The sequence below is a fragment of the Artibeus jamaicensis genome, unplaced genomic scaffold (assembly GCF_021234435.1).
Source record: "Artibeus jamaicensis isolate MK-2021 breed Jamaican fruit bat unplaced genomic scaffold, CSHL_Jam_final scaffold_833, whole genome shotgun sequence".
In the NCBI taxonomy this organism is placed as follows: domain Eukaryota; kingdom Metazoa; phylum Chordata; class Mammalia; order Chiroptera; family Phyllostomidae; genus Artibeus; species Artibeus jamaicensis.
The window spans coordinates 3,454,660-3,473,926 of record NW_026522056.1 but is presented as its reverse complement, the minus strand read 5'-3'; the positions used below and the strand labels follow the sequence as shown (position 1 = coordinate 3,473,926).

The following is a 19,267-nucleotide window of genomic DNA, read 5'->3' as shown; positions in this document are numbered from 1 at the left end:
AGGGTCTAGACCAGCGAGACCCTAGCAACAGTTGTATTGCTTAAGAAACCAAACCAGGGTTGCTTAGACAAAGCAATCAAAACCCTGTTTGTAAACCCAGGTGTTATAGGTAGAATGGCTCCCAAAGATGTCTGAGTCCCAACTGCAGACCCCGTGAAAACAATAGTTTATACGAATAGTTTATAAACAATAGTTTACAGTTTATAAGGTTGTTAACTAGCTGACTTTAAAATAGGGAGATGATCCTAGATTATCTGGGTGGCCCAATGTAATCACAAAGGTCCTACGTTAAAGAGGGAAGCAAAGTCAGCAAAAGCGATACTATGCACTAGCTCAAAGATGGAGGGAGGGAGCTATAAGCCAAGATAAGGCAGGTGGCTTCTAGAAGCTGAAAAAGAGAATGGATTCTCTTCTAGAGCCTCCAGGAAAGAATGCCATGCAAGATCTCTTACCTGTCCTACTTGTTGGCATCAGGCCTAGAAGGAAACTCCGCAACTTGGGCTTGTTCTGGAGGTGTCCAGTGTAAACTGCCAACTACTTGGTGCTTTCCCTGCCTGACTGTGCTCACCAAGAGGATATATCTGAAGCTTTAAGACCTTTCTGGTATTATCTAAACAGTGTCTCCCCAACTGGAATATTAATCTGGATGCCATAAAAAAAAGCACTCCTTGTTCAAAAACGTCCAGGAACAGCTTCATTAAAGCCAAGTGTCTCTCAATCCTGGCTACACACCAGAATCCTGAGAGCACTAAATGTTTCACATTGTTTAAATGGAGCAGCCAGGGTTGTTAACCACTGGAATGAAACAATCTTTAATAAGGTAATGTGCACAGCTGACACTTTTCACAATGAGCACCCAGTACAGCGATTCCCTAACTTATCTGACCACAGAACTTTGAGAAAACAGCTGAGATGATGTTGTTCCAGACATTAAAAAACTGGTATGCTAAAAACAAGGGGAAATAGGAAAGAATACCAAAATGGGTATCATACAATAAAAAATAAAATACACACATGAAAATGTTGGTGACACAAAAGCCTTTTAATTTGGATGATACACATTTGACAAAATATTTTAGCGTAAAATAATCCATGAATGGGCTCAAGGTATTTACAGTAACAACTTTAAAAAAAAATGGACACATTCTCCAACAGAAATGTCTGCTTATAAAATATTCTATGGTCGACCTGGAAGACTCTCAGTTCCTCCTTATTACCTCAGTGTGAAGCCCCAGTGGGTGACATACAAGGCCCAGGAGCAGGAGGCACATCTCAAACATCTGGCAATGAAGGACCGTCTATTGGTGTGAGCCCACAGGGAAGTGAGGGGCCGGATCCTGGGATAAGGTACAGAATGGAAGACTCCAACACAAACAACTAAGGACAAAGCCTAAAAAAAATACTCACCTTTCTCAGTTTCCTACAGGAGAAGGATGCAAACTACTTTTTATACTTACTCAATTTCCCCCCTTTAGCAGAAAATCAGCAACCCTGAGACTCCAATTTTCCATGACATAAAAGTTAATAAACATCTAGAAACTGTTCAAGATTTATAAAAATGATCAAATAGAAACTTCAAAATAACTTTTATGATCTGAAAATACTTTAAAAAAAGAATATTTCTCAAAATTTTCATGCCTAATTCTTATGCATTCCAACCAATTTCCATTGTCTGAAATTAGTTTCACAAAAAAGACACTTTAACTAGGTATTTTAAATTGAGTATCACTCGCACTTGTTAAATGAACGCCTACATTTCATATTATTCACAGGTACTTAAAAGAAATTAGATACTTTATCCATCTGGAATATACAGTCTGAACTGCCTTGTAAGACAGCAACATAAACAGAGACCATGAAAAAATAACCAAATGCCTATTCTGTGTAACACTACTGAGACAATTAAACACAGTACACCACACAAGTCAACATCTACCGATCCAACTAAGCTATTTAACTACACTTTCAACAAAAAACTTTGTAGAGCATACATCCACAGTTTTTAGAAATCAAATCTGTTGCTCCTCCAGTGGTGGCTCAAGAGCTTCCATTAGCTTTTTGTTTGCCTCTTCATTATGTCGGCTTTGACAATGAGTTAAGTGTTTCTTAAAGCCTCTTGGGAAATTCGATTCAAAATTACAACGTGGACATTTCAGGAGACTTTGCCCATGGGCTGCTACATGATTTTTAAGGAGAGATTCCAAGAGAAAAGCCTTCCCACAGATTGTGCATTTGTAAGGGCTGTGGACATTATGCTTATTGACCAAATGATGCAAAACAGCACCTTTCTTCATAGCACGGCAGCAACAAATTTTGCAGTAATATTTTCCTTTTCCACGCTTCATATATTTTGCAATCTCTTCCTCTGAGATAAAAGCCTCTTTTTCTTCAGTAAACTGGAGTACATTTTTGGACTGCTCTGCACTAGTCATGTCCATTTTGTTCTCTTTACCGAAATCAATAGATTCCACATCAACCTGCTCTTGATCACTGCTTGATTCTTGGCCCTTACTATCCATGGCTTCCAAATCTGTTTTTATATACTCACTACTACTAAGCTCAGCATCAGAGTTCTCTTGGCTGTCTTTCTTGAGCTTCTTTGAGGCAGGAAATAAAGTGTCTTCTAAGAGTTTCTTAGGTGTAGCCAGTAGTTCTTCCTGAACTAAAATATCACACTTTTGATCATCTATGGCATCTGTCTGTAGTTCATCACCTAGTTCAACTGCCTTTTGAGATTCTGAGAACATAGCAGGTTTGGCAAGTTCAGAAAAAAGGGAATGTTTCCGTGCCTCTGGGAAAAGAGCTCGTTTTCGTGGTTCGGGAGAAGGAGGAGGGGCTGATTTGATAGGCTCAGAAAATAGGGCAGGCTTTCTAGGCTCACTGTCAATAGAGAGAACAGGCTTCCAGATATCAGAGGCTGCTTTAGGGGACTCAGGTGGCCCAGAAGGTTTCCGGGTCTCAGGGAAGACAGATTTCTGAGGTTCAATAAAGAAGGAAGATTTCCAGAGATCAGGGGAACCACCACGGGAACTTTTCTGGAACTCAGGAAAATCAAGTGAAGCAGGAGGAGTCTTTCGCTGATCAGGAGAAAGCTTCCAAAGCTCTGGAGACCCTGAGGGTTTTCTGAGTTCTGGAGATCCCGCTGGACTACAAATGTCTGGGGACAATGGTGGACCTGGTTTGCGAAGCTCAGGAGACAAGGGAGGTCCTGCTTTACGGAGCTCAGGAGACAGTGGGGGGACTGCCTTCCAATGTTCAGGTGACAAGGTAGGAGCTGTCTTTCGAAGTTCCGGTGGACCCGACTTCCATGACTCAGGAGATGCGGGAGGAGTTTTCCAGGATCCAGCTGAGACTGATGAAGACTTCCAGGATGCTGGGGACACAGATGGAGTTGGTTTCCAAGGTCCAGGTGATATGGAAGGAATTGGTTTCCAAGGTCCAGGAGACACAGATGGAGCAGGTTTAGCTGGCTTCCAGGGTCCTGATGCCGAAGGACTAGATTTCCAAGACCTGGGGGACCCAGGTGGCCCTGGCTTCCAAGAACCTGGTGACACAGCTGGGGCTGGTCTCCTAGGCTCTGGAGAGACAGCAGGGAATGGCTTCCAAGGTTCAGGAGACTGTGACGGGGATGGCTTCCTTGGCTCTGGGGAGACTGTCCGGGCCGGCTTCCGAGGCTCCGGAGACGCAGTTGGGGATGGCCCCCAGGGTTCAGGGGAAGCAGCTAGAACTGGTGACTCTGGAGAGGAGGATGAAGGGGTCCCCAATGCTTCTGGGAAGTGGGAGTGTTTCTGAGGTTTGGGATTAATAAGAGTAGTCTTTACTGGCTCAGGAGACACAGGAGCAAGTTTCTGTGGTTCTGGAGAAGGAACGGAGGCTGGTTTCTGAGACTCAGAAACAACAGGGACTGGTTTTGGAAGTTCAGGGGAAGAAACAGGGGTAGTTTTTAGTGGCTCGGGAGAAGGAAGAGGAGGAGTCTGTGGCTCAGGAGAAACAACAGGGCCAGGCTTCTGAGTCTCCGGGGGAGTGAGAGTGGGTTTGGGTGACTCTGGGGACAGAGCTGGCCCGAGTGTCGGGGTTTCGATGGAAGGGGCAGGCGCGGGTTTCTGGAGTTCTGTGGAACTGGAGGGCGTTTTCTGGTGTTCGGGAAGAGGAGGGCTTTTCACAGAATCTGGTTCTTTGTTTGACTGATTTTTTGGTTTCTCACTCCATTTCTCTGGGGCTGCATGTTTGGATGTGATATGATAGTATACATTAGAGTACATCTTGCTGGTGAAGAAGCATTTATGGCAATGAAATAGCTTTGCACTTTTCTGGTAAAATATCATTTTACCTAATCCACCAGCATCCATTTCATCGCAGAACTCTGGGTGGATGGTGCCCATGTGGATCTGTACGTTCTCATAGTCCGTGCCTCGGAAACTGCAGTGGTCACACTCCAGACGCACTGGTGCTTTACGAAGTTCCTGAAATACTTCCATTTTTCTTTCTGTTGTAACACACACAATTATATTCTTTAAAAAGTTTCAACGGGGCTGTAATAAAGTAGAAATAAATTAGTTTCGGGGAATGGAATCGTTGTTCAAGTACAGCTGTCTCCATATTCCCCCCAGTCCCTCCCATCCCCACCTCCCACCCTCGATCCCACCCTCTTTGGCTTTGTCCACGTGTCCTTTGTACATCACGGAACATAATCTTTAATGAAATGCTATTCTGGCTTATTCTAAAACGGCTTAATTTTAAGCCTAGGATGGCATATGCATATTATTCAAAATATCTCTATAAAAATATTGAAGAAGAAATGGAACTCATTTTTAACTGGGTCCCAGGAACCCTTCTAGGTTCATATACATCATCTCATTTAACCTCACTCAATACGACTCAAGTATTATTTTTTCACTTTCTTCTACAGATAAAAAAACAACTGAGGTTAGAAGAAGTGACTTAAACCAGGTTATGAAACTATCAGTGACCCAAATCTGACCCCAGAATTATCAACTACATGTGCTTTACACCTTGACTTTAAAACCCCAAATATCAACAAGCTGACAGTGCACAAAGCTAGTAAGTAAACATCAAAATTCAAGTTAGGTTACTCAAGGCTGAGCAAGAAACTTTAAATCCATTTCAGAAGACACTTGTTAAATTAAGTCTAACTATGAAAAGATGTTTACCAAAAACCCAACATATCTTGTATTTTAGCATCCTGACATAAAGTATTTTATTCATTTACTTAATAGATTATTTTGAGCCCCATGCTTTTCCAAGCCCTTGGGGTTGAAGGGGTGTCTTGCAGTATGGTGCTGAACACTGACAGGGAGGTAAGAGTGTGGAGGGCAGTGCAGAGAACACTGTCAAGGAGACACTCCAGCAAAGACTGTGAACGACACGTCATCCTAAGCTTAAAGTAATTACTTGAACAGAGATGTTGCCCTTGCCAAGCAAAGGGCAGTTCAGACAGAGGACAACCTTGAGGTAGGAACTTGCCTGCCAGAAAATACAACTTTTTAAAATTTTGAATGAGTCTTCTTAGGTGGTAAAAGTAACAGAACCAGAGTATCATGGTTCGATTCCCAGTCAGGACACATGCCTGGGTTGCAGGCCAGTACCCAGCAGGGGACACACAAGAAGCAACCATACATTGATATTTCTCTCCCTCTCTCCTTCTTTTCCCCTCTAAAGATAAATAAATACAATCTTAAAAAAAAACCTCACACAGTACGAAATACACAGTATACACTCCCCAAGGGTAGGCCCTGTACTTACACATCACTGAAGAAACGCTCTACGCACACACAAATACAGAAACACATTCTACTCGAATGGGACACTAAACACAACACTAAACACACTATCTGCTTCCATTTAAAGAAGAGAGGGGGTCTCTCTGGCTCAGAAGAAACAGGGCCAGGTTTCTGCAGCTCCACAGACGTCAGAAGAGCAGGTTTTGTGATTCGGGAGCTAAAACTGCGCCCATTTTCTGAGTTTCTAGGGAAAGGGCAAGTACTGGCTTCAGGAGCTCTGCTGAATTAGAGGGCATTTTCTAAAACATCTGCACATACAGAGTAAGCACAGAATTTCTTTGTCGTGTATCTTTTAATGTGAGGGTAGTTCTGAAGGGAGAATTCCTAGAAATGGATTACCTGGTTCAAAAGCTATTTACAATTAAAATTGATATATTTTACCAAAAACTCAAGAAGTTACAGCACTATTACATGAGAAACAATTCCCCAAATTCGTCATCCACACTGAGTATCATTAAATTTCTAATCTTTGATATTTCTTAAATGAAAACTACTATCTCACTATTGTTTGAATGTGGTTTTCTTTAATGAGAAACACTGAACATTTTTCTTTGCTTATTAGCTATTTATATTTCTTTGTCTAAGATATGCTTTGTCTATTTTCTTAATTATTTGAAAATCATCCTTGTACATAAAAGAAAGAAACTCACATAATAAAACTATTTCAGTTTATTATTCAATTTGTTTCTTGACTTCATTTTTAACCACATGCAATTGGTTTACATAAAAATTAAAAACTTAAAAGTGAGCCCTGGCCGGTGTAGCTCAGTGGATTGAGCACGGGCCTGTGAACCAGAGGATCACAGTTCAATTCCCAGTCAGGGCACATGCCTGGGTTGCAGGCCAGTTCCCTGAAGGCCAGTTCCCTGCAGGGGACACACTAGAGGCAACCATACATTGATGTTTCTCTCCCTCTCTCCTTCCCCTCTAAAAATAAATAAATAATATCTTAAAAAACAAACAAAAAAACCCTTAAAAGTGTTTTCCTTTATGACTGTATTTTAAATTATGCTTCCCCACTTCATTATTTTCCTTATTTTGATAACTTAATTTTTTAAATTTTTATTAATTTTTAGAGAGGGGGAAGGGAGGGAGACACACATAGATGTGAGAGAGAAGCACTGATCAGCTACCTCTACCCCAACCAAGGACTGAACCCACAACCCAGACATGTGCCCTGACCAAGAATCCAACCAGCAACCTTTTGCTTTGCAGGACCACGCCCTACTAAAGGAGCCACACCAGGCACGGTGATAATTTACCGGCAACATTTCGCCTTGTGGGACAATGCCCAAATGACTGAGCCACACTCGTTAGGGTGACAATTAGTTCTTTTTTACATTTGTATCTTTAATAAGGAAAAGGACTAGGGATCCAGCCTATTTTCTCACCCCAAATGCATGGTTCGTTTATCTCCACAACAATGATTACAGAACCCATTTCCTCACTTATGTGTAATTTTCCACTTAGTATTTACTAAATTTCATGTACATGACTCTATTCTGGACTCTATCGTGTTCTCCAACCAGTCCCACCTGGTGTGTTCTTCTCAGCACAGGAACCCAACGATCGCTAAAACACACTCTGTAACATACACGTACAGTTTATTCAAGTGGCTTGCAGAATCTCTTCTCATTCAGTTATGCCCCATCATTTCCCAAAAGTACCAGGTACTACTGAGAGTATGCAGTGAGCTTTGTGCTAATGGTAAAACAAAGTCAAAATATACTTTTTCTATGGTACTCAAAAAGACAGTACAGATTAGAAACACTTATTGATAATCACAGATCTCCCTTTATTAACTTAACATTAATTTAAAACTTTAACACTTCTAATTTTGATAACTTGCTTTTAAAATGTTATTACTATACTTAGGTTTATCTTCAGATTGTACAAAAATCTTTCACCCTTTTAAAATGTTATTACTGACAATATGGTTTCTATCACTGGTATCAGTGGTATATCATTTGCATTTTTTGAGAGGGTTCTAAAGTTAGAAAGATGATAACTGAAGAAACAAACTAGTGCTTCAGAAAGTATTAGCAATAATCCTATCTTTTAGAAAATCGTCTTTAGGGCTACATGGACTACAAATACACACACACACACAAATATATGAAATCACTCAGTTCTGAAAAAAATCTCTAAAAAGAATGTTTAACTTAAAAACAAAATAAAGAAAATATGTAAAAAGACTAGGTTATCTCGGTAACCCCGTCTGGCCATAAGTGGCACTAATAAACGGTAAAGGGCTGCCTGTATGAAAGAGGCTGGGTCTGACACACACCACGTCATCTGCCATGTACATTATGACACAGAGGCTGAGAGCTCAGACTTGCTAGTTTTCAGTCCTGATTCTGCTATATGGTTTTTATCAAGTGACTAAACATTTCTATGCTTCAGTTTCCTTAACTGTAAAATGGATACACAGTAATATTTTATAGCATGTTTAGAATAATATCTGATACAGCAAGCACCCCGTGTTAGCTATTATTACAATATTAGAAACTACAAGGTCGTCTCTAAAATATACAATCCTTCAGCTTCTGGTACTCAAACAGCCCCAAGTCAACTGGGTGAAGATGTGGCAGACCAACATGTGGCTCATCCGAAAGATACTCAAGTCCTGCTTGTGACAAATAAAGGCATTACTTTCATGATTTTTTTGTCCAGCTTTCTGAAGCTTAAAGAAACTTAACAGAAACTTTTTCCAACTTCTCAAACAATAATTCATACACAGTATGAAGAAAGAACTTCTGTTTTCTCATTTCACTGCAGACTTAGCTACACCACTCTGCATAATGTGCAGTCCCATTAACAAAAAAACTTTCTTCCTTTCCTACATGCTGCCTCATCAGCTTTTACCAGTAGTAACTCATGTAACAGAGGTCATCAAAAAGCCCAGTATGTAATACAGGGATTAGATTATAAACTTTAAGGGCAAAGTATTTTTTCTTCTATTCTCATAGACATGTCTGAGTACACTGTTTTATAGTCAGAAAGATTTTTTTAAATGCTTCTGGCAAACTTACCAAAGAAAAATCAGAATGAAACAAACCGCATCTCAGTTTCGGGTGTCTCTAACAGTCCCACAGTAGAGAACTGGTCCCCCTTTTTGCCACACACTCCTCCCAATTGCTACCCCAGTCTTGTGGTCCTTTTCAGTAGGCGAAGCTCTACTACCTCTTTTCCTTATTTCTATTGGGTTGGCCAAAAAGTTTGTTTTTTTCCACAAGATGGCTCTAGTAACACTTAGATGTCTTTAACTTCATCTGAAATAATTGTTAGTTTTACTGTGACAGCTGTCATATCAGCATGCATTCTCACTGGACAATGCTCCATGGTAGGCAGACCAGCTGAGGTTGATAACAATCGAATCAAGACATTAACTGAAAACCATCAACACTATACCACGCAGGAGATAACCAACATACTCAAAATGTCCAAATCAATAGTTACTGGTGAAAATTTTTAAAATGTGTCTTTTATTTTATGAAAAAATCATATGGTGTTTTTGACCAACCCAATACTTTCCATTGACTAGATTTCTCCCTTTCTTACCTCTTTTAAAGTTTTATATTAACTGTACATTTTACACCTGCTCCTGCAATATAGCCCCTGGTTTTTTTTTAAATCCTCACCCAAGGACATATTTATTGACTAGAGAGGGACAGACAGAGACAGACAGCTAGACATACACTGATATGAGAGAGAGAGACAATGATCTTTGCCTCCCAGCTCCGACTGCGATTGAACCCACAACCTAGGTACGTGCCCTGCCCTGGATGGAGCCTGCAACCTTTCAGGGCATGGAACAACACTCCAGCCAACGGAGCCACCGGCCAGGGATTTAGTCCCTCTTTTTAATGAATACCACTCAGCCTAATTCCTCCTGCTCTTGCCTTAAGGAGCCCCCTACCACCTCAGCTTCTTGGAGAGGCCTGACTACTTTTGTCCTCAATTGCTGCCCACCGAATCTGGAATCTGTCCATTCACCAGCTCTCCCACCCTTCATGTAGAGCACCACTCTGTAAATACATCATCCATTCCCTTTCAGTCTGTCTTAAACCCTGATGGCTCCTTAGATTCCAGATCATTCCCCATCTCTCCCAAATGGCCCTCCCTCTTTCCTCTTCCGACCAAAAACTCTTCTGGCCAATCTCAAAGTTTCTATTACCCACACCTACCTACTATTAAGCCTCATTATCATACTCTGATAACTTCTTAATTTAAAAAAATTAAAGAGAATATTACAGAATACACCCCTCAAACCCCAAATTCTACCATAGCTATGAATACTAGCACATGTTCATACATATTATATATATGGCTGGATATACTTTATAGTTTTTCCTTAAGAACTCCATGTACTTTTCAAAAATATTTTAATCATAAAATGTCCTCCTAAACATTAAAAAGCAAAATAAAATAAAAATTTTTTTAAATGAAAAGAAATGCTGATAGTTAACACTTTATAAAGACCAATATGCTTTTGCCTAGTGGACTTACCAGCTGTCTTATTAGAAGTCTTAAAAGTAGTCTTCAAAGGGCAGCAAGTTCACATGGCTTTTTGACTAAACCACTGAAAATAGCCTGGAGTACATGAAGGACAAAGATGAACCTAAAATAATGATAATAATAATAATAATAATAATAATAGGCAATCAAAATCCTATCTCTGTGATATCTTGTACTCTCTAAATTAGAATTCTGCCTATTTCTCTCACTATTCTGCCCCACCCCCGGAAGTGAGAGGGGTCCGATCCAACCAGTCTGGACACTGACTTCAATGAAATGACACCCAATACAGTTGATGATATCCATGACACCATCCCTGTCTAACTGCACTTTAATAATCCACGATGGACTAATGCCATGTACAGAACCACACCTTTCTAAGATCTACCATCTAACTTTAGCAGATGTGACAAGCACTCAGGAGACTGCTCCATGACTTCAGCTGCAGCTGGCATCTTGTACATTATGTATACTACACAGCTGGACAGCAAATTAACAGGCAGTGAGAAGAGAACATAATCAACCGGATCAAGAGGCAAAGAGGCATCTGGGAAAAGGAAGGATGGTGGTGACTTCCTTTCAGTGACTGCTTTGTCATGCACTAATTTCAAAGAGAAGACATAAGGGTCTTGGTGAGTTGTTGACTTGAACAGAATGGGATAAACTGGCTGGGAACAAGCTAGGTAACTGCTCACGATACTCATCTGATCAAGTTCCAGAACATTTATCTACCCTTCCCTCTATTCCCTATGCCACTGGCTATTCCCTATGCTTTAATTCTGATTATCTGACCTCCCTACCACTAACTAGTCTCGTTTCCTTCCAATCCACTCATCATATCGCTACCAGTCATTTTCCAAGCATAAAAACCTGCTGTGACTTGACTGCTCACAATTTCTCAAGGTAATTCCAACCCCTACGGCAGAAAATTTGAACACTGCTCATAAAGCTCTTCATAATCTGCCCCCTGACTATACTGCACTCTCAAAGTACTGACCCACCTGGAATTCCCTGACAATTCAAGCTTCCAGACCTTTGCACTCCACATCCTGACACCCAGTCATGAGGCAAGTTCCTCCATACTTTGGGCGGGATTGCTTTGTAAATACTGGCCAATTCCCTGTCCTTTCTAGTCTTCCTTGGACCCCTTGCTGTATGTACATCTCTACTGTAGTGGCTGTCACCCTCTGGCACTACCACATGACTCCACACCAGGCCGTGGGCTCTCAGAAGGCAGGGACTACCCATTCACCGCTATGACCCTTGCATGTCCCTGGCACATGGTGTATGCTCAGAAAGTCTCTGTTCAATCTCAAACCTACTCAGGAAGACAAGAGATCTGATCTTAGATTCATAGGATTTTCAAACTAGAAAAGACCTGGAGTCACTGGATTTTGGGATAAAAGAAGACCTCGGGGACATCTACTTTAAAACTTCAATTTAGCCCTGGCTGGTGTAGCTCAGTGGATTGAGCACGGGCCTGCAAACCAGACAACTGCGGTTCGATTCCCAGTCAGGGCACATTCCTGGGTTGCAGGCCAGTTCCCTGCAGGCCAATTCCCAGCAGGGGACGCACAAAAAGCAACCATACATTGATGTTTCTCTCCCTCTCTCCTTCCCTTTCCCTCTAAAAGATAAATAAATAAAATCTTTAAAAAAAAAAAAAAAAACTTCAATTTATAGGCCCTGGCTGGTGTAGCTCAGTGGATTGAGCTCGGGCCTGCAAACCAGAGTATTGCGGTTCCATTCCCAGTCAGGGCACATGCCTGGGTTGCAGGCCAGTTCCCAGCAGGGGACCCATGAGAGGCAACCACACATTGATGTTTCTCTACCACTCTCCTTCCCTTCCCTTCTAAAGATAAATAAATAAAAATAAATTGAAAAAATTATTTTAAAAAACCCTTCAATTTATAGTTGAAGAAACTCAGATCTAAACATTAACTTGCTCGAGATCACGTAGATAATCAGTGTGTGACAGAGGACCAGAATACGGTTCAGCTATCCATCTGGGCATTTTCTAGTATTTCGTGACCAACCAAATACAGTGAAATTAATAAGATCCTGAAAAGCCAATGCAATGGGCCAAAATCAACAAGATGAAATTCATCATCAGACATTTCGAATCCAACTAGGAACTGCAGAATATAGCACTGCAGAGAACTGCATTCCATATTCTGCATTTGGCAGAGTATCCCTGTCTCCAGCTCTGGGCAGTTCCCAAACACTAGCAACTTGCATAAAAAAAGCAACCAGGGCCAACGGCAGTCTTTGAAAACATGTCACTTGTGATTATAAGCACTTATCTTCAAAAAGGGAAGAATTGTGGATAATATGTAAGCTGTCCTAGAAGCAACAAATGGAGGCCAGCAGCAAAACAGATATCAGCTCAACACATAGTTTTATGAACTACTTAATCACAGACCAGAATAGGTTGCTTTGTCAGGCAGGAGCCCTCTGTAACTGGAAGCCAATGATCAGGCCTGGACTGGAGGAACCCTCAAAGGACTTGAGTCCAGTCTCTTCATTTTACAATGAGAAAACTGATGCTGAGTGAGAAAGGTGACTCATGGAAGGTCACACGAATTAGGTCACAGGAAGCAACACAAGACCCTGACTTCCCAGTTCTGGAATTCTGTTTAACACAATGCTGTCTTTCCCACTGGGGTGTTGCAGAACCGAGTACAGAACTCAGCTGCGGGGTAGAAAACAGACACTGAGATTCCTTTCAGCTTTTAAGATTCTAGCACATTCCCCCCCCTAATTTTCAGAGTTCCTAAGCCTAACTATGAAAGTAAATCTAAACTCTCCAGATAATAAAAATTTCTCTTCACCTAGTTTCACCTCTACAGACTACATGGTTTTAAATATGTAAGTGCTAATTACTGTTCTGCCAGGGCATCATCCTGTGCTTTTCAATGAAGTTCTATGCCGTATGGTATCACACCTACTTCCCGTTCCTATCCAATTCCTTCCTGGTCATTTAAAAAAACATCCTGATGTACAGCTTTTAAAATTAAAACATGTAGAACACATTTAAAGCTAACTGGGTTTTATGCATATACACATTAGTATTGCTCTTTACCACAGCTGATTTTTTAAAACTTAGTAATCTGTTTTTAGAGCAATTTTAGATTTAAAAATATATAAACAGAAAATTTTGTTTTCATATACCTTCCTGCACACAACTTCTCCTAATATTAACATCTGACAACAGTAAGGTACATTTCTTATAAACAACAAATACTGAATATTAACTAAAGTCCACAGTTTACATTAGGGGTCATTTTACCAAGTTTCATGGGCTTCACAAACATATGGTGTCATATACCCACCGTGGCAGAATCACACAGAATACTTTCAATGCCTTAGCAATTCCCCGTGCTCCTAACAGCCACTGATCTTTTTTCTGCCTCTATAGTTTTGCCTTTTCCTACACATTTTTGAAAACTGGTAAAACTTCCAGCCACGATATACTTTGCTTCCTCACACAACCAAAAGGACAATTAAAAAATAAAAACCAACCAGAACTGCCAGAAAATCGAACTGTATGGAAGTCTGATAACCAAGGAGTTAAAGAAACATTTAACCAGACTGGCAGCAGAGGCAGAGATGACATGCAGCAAGGCAGTGGAGACAGGGTAGGTGAGGTGGCAGCTGGTGGACGGGGGGGTCCCACATTCACATGTGGATAAACCGGGAGGAACAACTGGGGAGTGAGACAGACCATGCAACCCAGGGTACCAGCGCTCAGAAATAAAGGCTCAAAACCTGACTGTAACAACCTATGGGGGTTGAAGCAGCAGCAGGAGAAAGTCCCAGCCTCATAGGAGAGTTCGTTGGAGAGACCCACGGAGTTCTTAGAACACACACAACCCACCCATCTGGGAATCGGCACCAGAAGAACCCAATTTGCTTGTGGGTAGTGGGGAAAGTGACTGAAAGTTGGGTGAAAGCCAAGCAAGCAGCAATTGTTTCCTCTGACCCCTGCCTCACATACAGCATCACAACACAGAGATTTGAGTTGGCCTCCCTGGTGGTAACTAAGGCTCCACCCCTTATAATACAACAGGTGCCCCAACACAAAGAAATATGGCCCAAATGAAAGAACAGATCAAAGCTCCTGAAAAAGAACTAAGCAACAAGAATATAGCCAACTATCAGATAAAGAGTTCAAACACTGGTAATAAGGATGCTCACAGAAATAACTGAGTACAGACACAAAATAGAGGAAGAAGCGAAGGCTATACAAAGTAAAATATATCAAAATATACAGGGAACCAACAGTGAAGGGAGGGAAATCAGAACTCAAATGAATGACTTGGACCAGAAGGGAGAAATAAACATCCAACCAGAACAGATTGAAGAAACAAGAATTCAAAAAAATAAGGATAGGCTTTTAAAGTTGTCCCTAGGAATCTCTGGGACAACTTTACAAGTTCCAACATCCGAATCATAGGGGTGCCAGAAGGAGAAGACGAAGAGCGAGAAATTGAAAACTTATTTGAACAAATAATGAAGGAAAACTTCCCCAATCTGGTAAAGGAAATAAACTTCCAGGAAACTCAGAGAGCCAAAGAAGTTAGACAGAAGGAAGCACACACCAAGGCACATCATAATTACATTAGCTAAGATTAAAGATGAGGAATCTTAAAAGCAGCAAGAGAAAAGGAGACAGTTACCTATAAAGGAGCTCTAATAAGGATTATCAGCTGATTTCTCAAAAGAAACCCTGCAGGCAAGAAGGGGCTGGCAAGAAGTATTCAAAATCACAAAAGACAAGGACCTATATCCAAGATTACTCTATCCAGCAAACCTTTCATTTAGAATGGAAGGGCAGATAAAGTGCTTCCCAAATAATGTCAAGTTAAAGGAGTTCACCACCACCAAGATCTTATTATATGAAATGTTAAAGGGACCTAGCTAAGAAAAAGGAGGTCAAAAACTATGAACAGAATATAAGAATTCTTGACTTCTGGCCAAGATGAAGGTGTAGGTAGACATACTATGTCTCCTCACACAACCAAAAAAAAAGAACAAAAACAAATTTAAAAACAAAAAACAACCAGAACTGACAGAAAACCGAACTGTATGGAAGTCCAATAACTAAGGAATTGAAGAAGGAACATTCATCCAGACTGGTAGGAGGGGCGGAGACGGACAGCCAGGCAGAGAGGACTCACGGCAGGGCGGCAGACTGTGGACTGGGAGGTCCCACATTCACAAGCAGATAAACCAGGGGGAACAACTGGAGAGCAAGACAGACTGCACAATCTGGGGTCCTAACTGCAGGAGATAAAGCCTCAAAGCCTCTGACTGAAAACACCTGTGGGGGTTGAGGCGGCAGTAGGAGAAACTCCCAGCCTCACAGGAGTTTGCTGGAGAGACCAACAGGGTCCTTGAATATACAAAAGCCTACCCACCTGGGAATCAGCACCTGAAGGGCCCAATTTGATTGTGGGTAGCAGGGGAAGTGACTAAAAACCAGCAGAGTGAAGCAAGTACCATTGTTCCCTCTCAGACCCCTCCCCCACATACAGCATCACAAAGCAGCAACATGGGTTGCCCCTCCCTGGTGAAAACCTGAGCCTCTGCTCCTTACTATGTAACAGGTGTGTTGAGACAAGAAAAAAAAATGGCCCAAATGAAAGAACAGATCAAAGCTCTAGAGAAAATACAACTATGTGATGAAGAGATAGACAACCTATCAGATGCACAGTTCAAAACACCAGTAATCAGGATGCTCACAGAATTGGTTGAATAGGGTCACAAATTAGATGAAAAAATGAAGGCTATGCTAAGTGAAATAAAGGAAAATGTACAGGCAACCAAAAGTGACGGGAAAGAAATAGGGACTCAAATCAACGACTTGGACCAGAAGGAAGAAATAAACATTCAACCAGAACAGATTGGAGAAAATGAGGAAAGGCTTAGGAACCGTCAGGACATCTTTAAACATTCCAACATCCGAATTATAGGGGTGCCATAAGGAGAAGACAAAGAGCAAGAAATTGAAAACTTATTTGAACAAATAATGAAGGAAAACTTCCCCAATCTGGTAAAGGAAATAAACTTTCAGGAAGTCCAGGATGTTCAGAGTCCCAAAGAAGTTGGACCCAAGGAAGCACACACCAAGGCACATCATCATTTCACTACCCAAGATTAAAGATAAGGAGAATCTTAAAAGCAACAAGAGAAAAGGAGACAGTTACCTATAAAGGAGCTCTAATAAGACTATAAGCTGATTTCTCAAAAGAAACCTTACAGGCAAGAAGGGGCTGGAAAGAAGTCCAAGTCATGAAAGGCAAGGACCCACACCCAAGATTACTCTATCCAGCAAAGCTTTCATCTAGAATGGAAGGGCAGATAAAGTGCTTCCCAGATAAGGTCAAGTTAAAGGAATTCATCATCACCAAGCCCTTAGTATATGAAATGTTAAAGGGACTTCTCTAAGAAAAAGATAAAAAATATGAAGAGTAAAATGACAACAAACTCACTTACTAACAACCACACCTAAAACAAAAACAAACTAAGCAACTAGAACAGGAACAGAATCCCAGCAATGGAGATCACATGGATGGTTATTGGTGGGGGAGTGGGATGGGGAAAGAGGGGGAAAAGGTACAGAGAATAAGTAGCATAAATGGTAGATAGAAAATAGACAGGGGGAGGTTAAGAACAGTAGGGGAAATGGAGAAGCCAAAGAACTTATATGACTCATGGACATGAACTAAAGGGGGGGAATGTGGGTGGGAGGGAGTGTGCAGGGAGGAGAGGAATAAAGGGGGGCAAATGGGACACCTGTAATAGCATAATCATTAAATTGTATTTAAAATAAAAATAAACTATGAACAGTAAATGACAACAAACTCACAACTATCAACAAATGAACCTAAAACAAAAACAGACAGGAACTAAGCAAACAATTACAACAGGACCAGAATCACAGAAATAGAAATCACATGGAAGGTTATTAGTGGGGAAGGGGAGGGGGGAGAATGGAGGAAAAAGTACAGGGAATAAAAAGCATAAATGGTAGGTACGAAATTGACAGGGGGAGGTTAAGAACAATATGGGAGATGGAGAAGCCAAAGAACTTATATGTACAACCCATGGACATGAACTAAGGAGGGGAAGTGCTGGAGAAAGAGGGGGTGCAGGGGATAAAAGGGAGAAAGTAATGGGACAACTGTAACAGCACAATCAATAAAATATACTTAAAAATAAAGAAACAAAATAAAAAATAAAAACAAATTGTGTTAAAGATAACAAAATTTACCATACTATTTTAAAAGCACAATTTACTGGCATTAAGTACATTCACAATATTGTAAAGCCATCACCATTATTCATTTCCAGAATTTTTCATCACCACATACAGAATCTCTGTACCTATTAAACAATAAATTCCATCCTCACCCACCCCCACCTGGTAATCTCTGTTCCACTTTCTGAGTGGAATCATACAATCCTCTTGTCCTTTTGTATCTGGCTTAATTCACTTACCACGTCTATACCACAGAACATAACAGAATTTTAGTCCTTATGAAGGATGAAAATCCGTGGCCAGGTTGCTCAATTGGTTAAAGCCACATCCCATTATGACAAAGGTTCATTCAATACCCGGTCAGGACACATACAAGAATCCATCAATGAGGGTATCAAGTGAAACAACAAAAATCGATGTTTCTCTCTTCAAAATCAATAAATTTAAAGATAAGTAACATTCATCTGTTGGTAGACAATGGATTGTCTTCTTTTTTTGGCTATTTTAAATAAGGCTGTTATCTATCTAAATCAACACTGGTGTACAAGATTTATTTGAGTCCCCGCTTTCAATTCTTTGAGTTTATACCAAAGAACTAGGAAACTGTTGGATGACCTAACAACTCTTCAAATTTTTGAGGAACCACTATTAAATCATTTGACACAACTCCTGGCTGCACCATTTCACATCCCCGCCAGCAATGCACAAGTGTTCCAATTTCTCCACATCCTCACCATCACCACTTGTAATTTTCTTTTTTTGACTAGCCATCCCAATGGGTGTGGTACTGTACTTTATTCTGGTTTTTATTTTCATAACTCTGATGGCTGATGAGCAGCCTTTCGTGTGCTCAGTGGCCATTTGTGTATTTTCTTTGGAGAACTACCTACTTAAGTCCCTTGCCCTTTTTTTTTAATTGGATTGCTTTGTGTTGTTGTGTAACGGGAGTTCTTTACATGTTCTGCACACTGACCCCTTCTCTGACACTTTACTCCCATTCTGAGGGTTGCCTAGCTGGTTTTAAAACAAAGACAAAAACCTGTGCATCCTAGCATCGGAGAAAACTGCATCTAGGACTGCATCTAGAAGGGAAAAGAATGCATTCCTTTAGAGGCAGAACCGACTTCCCAGCAGGATTTTAAGTAAAACGTTACCTGCCCCACCCCCCACGTCTTGGGCAGTCGACCCCGCCCGCGGCTTCTGGAAAGCGGGTCCTTCCGCCAGCCGGGCGGGATCGTAAGGGGTGCAGGCCCCTTCTCGGGGTACGCCCTAGGCTTCCTCGGGATGCAGGCCTCGGGATGTGCGGGTTCCGACGGCGCCCCTCCCTGCTCGCCCCGCTTCTCACCGCTGCAAGGCGGCGGCGTCCCAGTGCGCGAACGTCGGTGGGAGGCCGGGCTTGCGGTCTAGAGCTGCACAGCAAGGCCCTGCAGAGCGAGAGCCTTCCGAATGGCGGCGAGGCGCAGTCGCGGACTCCAGACGCACGAGCGTGCGCGCGGCCGTGGGACTCGTAGACTAGGGCTGACGGGAAGCGAGTTCGGCGTTGCGCGCCCTCCGGCGAGGACCAATCAGATCCCCGATCGCAAACCGGAACTCCGCGCACCGAGCGAGTGCGCGTGGAGCGGCCCGCCCAGCCATCGGAAGTGACGTGCTCTGACAAGCTATAGGAAATTCCCGCCAGTCGGTG

General features: G+C 41.7%; 1 protein-coding gene across 6 annotated transcripts; it reads right to left on the bottom strand.

The window, feature by feature from the left end:
- Window positions 1-1,023: 1,023 nt before the first annotated feature.
- On the bottom strand, window positions 1,024-19,053 carry CHAMP1 (chromosome alignment maintaining phosphoprotein 1). 6 transcript variants are annotated; one of them, XM_037131010.2, is made up of 4 exons: window positions 18,929-19,053; window positions 18,623-18,665; window positions 10,311-10,422; window positions 1,024-4,532 (listed from the first exon to the last, which is right to left on the bottom strand). In XM_037131010.2, the coding sequence occupies exon 4, from the start codon at window positions 4,476-4,478 to the stop codon at window positions 2,010-2,012; it is 2,469 nt and encodes an 822-aa protein (XP_036986905.2). In that variant the 5' UTR covers window positions 4,479-4,532; window positions 10,311-10,422; window positions 18,623-18,665; window positions 18,929-19,053; the 3' UTR covers window positions 1,024-2,009. The 6 variants fall into 6 exon arrangements, with proteins under 6 accessions (XP_036986905.2, XP_036986904.2, XP_036986908.2 ...); XM_037131009.2 differs by lacking the exon at window positions 18,623-18,665; XM_037131013.2 differs by lacking the exon at window positions 18,623-18,665 and having other exon boundaries at window positions 1,024-4,486.
- Between the last annotated feature and the right edge of the window lie 214 nt (window positions 19,054-19,267).